General features: G+C 35.2%; 1 protein-coding gene across 1 annotated transcript in view; it reads left to right on the top strand.

Annotated features, from left to right (window-relative positions):
• The window catches only part of RELN (reelin), a 462,655-nt gene that overhangs the window by 373,429 nt on the left and 84,855 nt on the right, over positions 1-4,371 (top strand). The window contains exons 37-38 of the mRNA XM_012650296.1: positions 2,573-2,657; positions 3,483-3,665. Coding sequence (XP_012505750.1) covers positions 2,573-2,657; positions 3,483-3,665 — 268 coding nt within the window. The remainder of the gene's footprint in view (positions 1-2,572; positions 2,658-3,482; positions 3,666-4,371) is intronic.

Raw genomic sequence — 4,371 nt, 5'->3', positions numbered from 1 at the left:
TGTTAGCTCTCATTACCACTAGCTCACTTCTAATAGTTTTGAAGCAGTTGACAAGACCAAAAAGCAGAAATCCTACAACTTTTCATGATTCAAAAAATTTTTGAAGTAGTAGAATTTTTAAGCAGTAGAATTAATCTAGTCCTTAGATTCTATAAATGAGAAAGATGCATAGACTTTTATATTTTCCTTTTAGCCAGCCAAATGCAAGAGCAGCCAAGCATTATATGTGTTAGACATATTATCTATCAGCTCTGCAAGATGTAGAGAGGGCTCAGCATGTGCCATTCAATAGGTTGTAGTTTGACCTAGAAAGGCATTCTTTCGTGAAAAAGGAAATGATAGTCTCTTTTTAATGTTTATAGATTGGGGAGTACTATCAGCTAATAAAATAGCTTGTTGGTTGCAAAAGAATTCCTCACATTTAGCACAAATGGATCACTGAACCTGGAAAAAGGATGAGAAAAAAAGCATATCTGTGTGAACTAGAGTATATGTGGCAGCAGGGCTTGACAGTTTTACTGTATAAATATCAATATCATGTGCAAACCTATAAACAAATACTGCAAATATGAAAGATACTTTTACATCTCAGATCATGCCCACTTTCAACAAAATTGCTCCTACAAAATGCAGTATAAAAAAAAGAAATTTTAAAAATACAAAAGGCTGGGTACAGTGGCTCACGCCTATAATCCTAGCACTTTGGGAGGCTGAGGTGGGAGGATCGCTTGAAGCCAGAAGTTCAAGACTAGCCTGGGCAACATAGTGAGACCTTGTCTCTACAAAAAAAAATTTTTTTTAAATGAAAGTGCAATGTAAAAGGGATCCTTTTACAGGTGACTTGTATTTGCCCATGGGAACAGTTTTATACTTGCATTCCATAATCAAGAGGGAAGAGTAATCATATTCCTTTATCTTGATGTTAGCAAGGGACATTTATTAGCTGAACCTATCAAATATCCACCTGAAAGCTTTTTCGTTACAAGCTGAGGAGCCACCTTTCCTCTCAACCTCAACCTCAACCTCCACATGGCACGAAGCCGTAAAAGAATCCAAGGCTTTGTATTTGTAAGTGTATGAGGGAGAAGGTAAAGACATTGAGACATGAAGAAGACACATTGATTAGGTATCATGGACTGAGCAGGGCAGTAAATTATTAGTCATGAAAGAAAAATGAAGACTGGGAATATAAAGCTTTTGCATGGCAACCTTCTGTCCTAGAAGTATGAGGCTATGCTTTGTGAAGTTATAAGATGTGAATAAATGCAATTGCTTTTTCACTGCAATATGAAATAATTCTGAAATTCTGAATTTACCATTTCTGGATTTTTTTTCACCCCAGACCAACAAAATGGTTTAGTAGACAAAACAGTGATATCTTTTACAGGATAGAGGATAAGATTCATAATCTGACATATCTGGGTTTGAATCCTACCATCACCTCTTATAAACTACGTAATCTTGAGCAAGGCCCTCTCTGAGTTTCTGTTTCCTTATCTGGATCATGAGAATAATAATGTCTTTCTCTAGGAGTGCCAGGTGCTTTAAATGAGTAAAGTGTCTATTTTAGGACCCACCATGGGGAGGCACTCAATACATGGTTGCTATTGTGAAATTAGCTCTATTTAAAATTTTTCAGCTACTAAGGAATATGATCTATAATGAATGCTAAGAAGAGGAAAGTTTTGCTCTTTCTAGCTAAAATTACGTTTGGTATTTGTTACTTGGTAAGAAATCAGTTGACAATGTCCACTCAGTATCACACAGCCATACATCACTCAAGAGTCTCTTCATTCAGACGTTGCAGCTGACAAACTGAAGGCCTGTTTGGACCTGAGGACATTTGCACAGTGAAATTGTATTTTACTGGCTGTCACTGCAATCATATGAACACATGAAGAAAAGAACCTTTCGAGCTGTCAATCCCAGACAACCAGAAATAGTTAATTAGCAGAAAAAATTACTAAAGCTAATGTGATCTCTTTCCTCGTTCGTTGGCTTCTCTGCATGAATGGTTACAGCCTAAGCCTGGGGACTTGCCTTAGTTATGCCTTATTTAACTTGACCAACTGGGGGGTGTTGTTGTGTCAGCCTGAATGAGAGCTCCCGGGGCTGTCAGAGTGAGCAAAGGAGTAGTAAGTTCCTAAGACTCCTTGGAACCCTGAAAAAGTTACCTATTAGTTCCCGGCTTCCAGCAGGAGCACTTGGCTCATTTTCCATCTGCTTCCTCCTTACTTCTCTCACAACATGCTGTGATCAAAGGAGGCTATTTTTAAAAAGGCCTGTAGATATATAATGCTATCATTTGTGCACTGCTTTTTGTAAAAGTCACAGCAAAGTATGATTTAGAGTTGAGACAATGAAATTGTGTTATTTAGGCACAGGAAATGAAGGCCATTAAGACAGAGGAAATAAGGATCTTTCATTTTTCCTTTTAAATAGGACAAAATTTGCTTCTTGATCATTATATGTATCTGTTATTTAGCTGGTGCAAGTTAATTGCATAAAATCAAAGGAATATAATTTTGCAAATGAAATTTAAGCTTGCTTAACATGGATGTTTTGTTTTCAGGAAGGACTAAGGATGCTTATTTCAAGAGATCTAGATTGTACCAATACTGTGTATGTCCAGTTTTCACTTAGATTTATAGCAAAAGGTAAGCCATTTCTATGGGTGTGAATTCATTATTTTCCCTCAAAAAAATTCTCCCCTGCACAGTTCCTCCTTCACACACACAAAAAAATAACAGATTTAAGGCCCATGAGCTTTGTTATATGGAAGAGCTAACATAGATTTATGTACATAAATGTTCACAAATGTTTTTCTTTAATATATCTTAATGTAATGGTAAGAAAACTACTGATTTTAAATAATTTCATGTAGCTGTAGTAATCCTACTAGATATGGGGTAGTTAAATTTATCATTATGTCCCAGAGCCTCTCCACCACTACTTTCTAGCTATAAGAATTTTAAATTAACAAATTTTTAACTTATGAAAAATTTGGATTTTTTTTTACAGATGTGAACCCACAAAAAGCCTATTCTTTGTCATTCTGACTTTTCATATCAACTAAATAATTTTCTTGAAAATGTTATTGTGGATATAATAAATTTTAAAGTGGGTTTTTTGTTTGTATCCTGAGATTTAAATGTTTGACCCTTTGTAATATTTTGATGCCTGTAGAATCAAATATTTTTGATGTAATGTTTCCTAAATACAGAAAGGTGCATAGATGTATCTGAGAGAGAAAGGGAGATATTATTGTGTGCAAATCCAAGATTTGGTGTGTGTTTTGAGATATATTCATACAGAAAGCCCAACCTGTCATCATCTTAAGTTGCTTCTGAAGCATTTGGACTGTAAAACCTTTATGTAAATATAAGCCAGCTTTTGCACTGCCACCAAAAGAATCAGCTAAAAACATACCATTTCCCCATTTTATCACAATATGTTTTATGCTTGTGTTATCTTCTTCCTAGGTACCCCAGAGAGGTCTCACTCTATTCTATTACAATTCTCCATCAATGGAGGAATCACTTGGCACCTGATGGATGAATTTTACTTCCCTCAAACAACCAGTATACTTTTCATTAATGTTCCTTTGCCATACACTGCCCAAACCAATGCTACAAGATTCAGACTCTGGCAACCTTATAATAATGGTAAAAATGCATGTGTTCTTCTGCGTATTAACATATTTGTTTCTAAGGTGTGGGGGAAATGTTTGTCAACTGAGTGGCTTCGCTGTCCGTAGCACCCACATTTTACATGCTTCACTTTGGCAAATCTCAATGGATATTTAACTTTATATTTCTTTATCATATCCTCACACCTGACTAGTATATTCTTTTGATGGTGTAAATATAGCTGGCTTCTGTCACAGAGCTAAGGTTTTTAAAAAATAATCCAGCATTACTATTGGGCACCCATCAATTGTAAGTTCATTTTTGTTGAATTTATTTGGGAATACATAGTTCTTCTGAGTGTGGCATTTCATTAGTGAGACAGAACATTATAGCAAAATGCCATGACACAGTGGGAGGGACTGAAACCAAGCAGATAGTCACTTAGATAAAATATTCTTATCACATACTCTTGTTTCAGTGATGAGTTAAAGAGAATGTATAATTTAATGGCATTTTCAAATGGTTATGGAAAATGATTCCATAAATTTGTAATATTTTATTGCTTCCTATATTTCTATTGACTGTTGACTATAAAGGACCAGACTTTACCAAATCATGCATTTAATCACTGAACAAGTACAGAGATACCACAATAAGCAGATTCTTTACAGAGGTGACACAGAAATGGATAAGAAAAATGTATTTCCATCTCTAAAATTTAACCTATTTTCTTTATAACTAA

Source organism: Propithecus coquereli, unplaced genomic scaffold (assembly GCF_000956105.1).
Source record: "Propithecus coquereli isolate 6110/MARCELLA unplaced genomic scaffold, Pcoq_1.0 Scaffold32, whole genome shotgun sequence".
NCBI classification, from domain to species: Eukaryota; Metazoa; Chordata; class Mammalia; order Primates; family Indriidae; genus Propithecus; species Propithecus coquereli.
The sequence above is the reverse complement of the archived record's forward strand: the minus strand, read 5'-3'. Positions and strand labels throughout refer to the sequence as shown.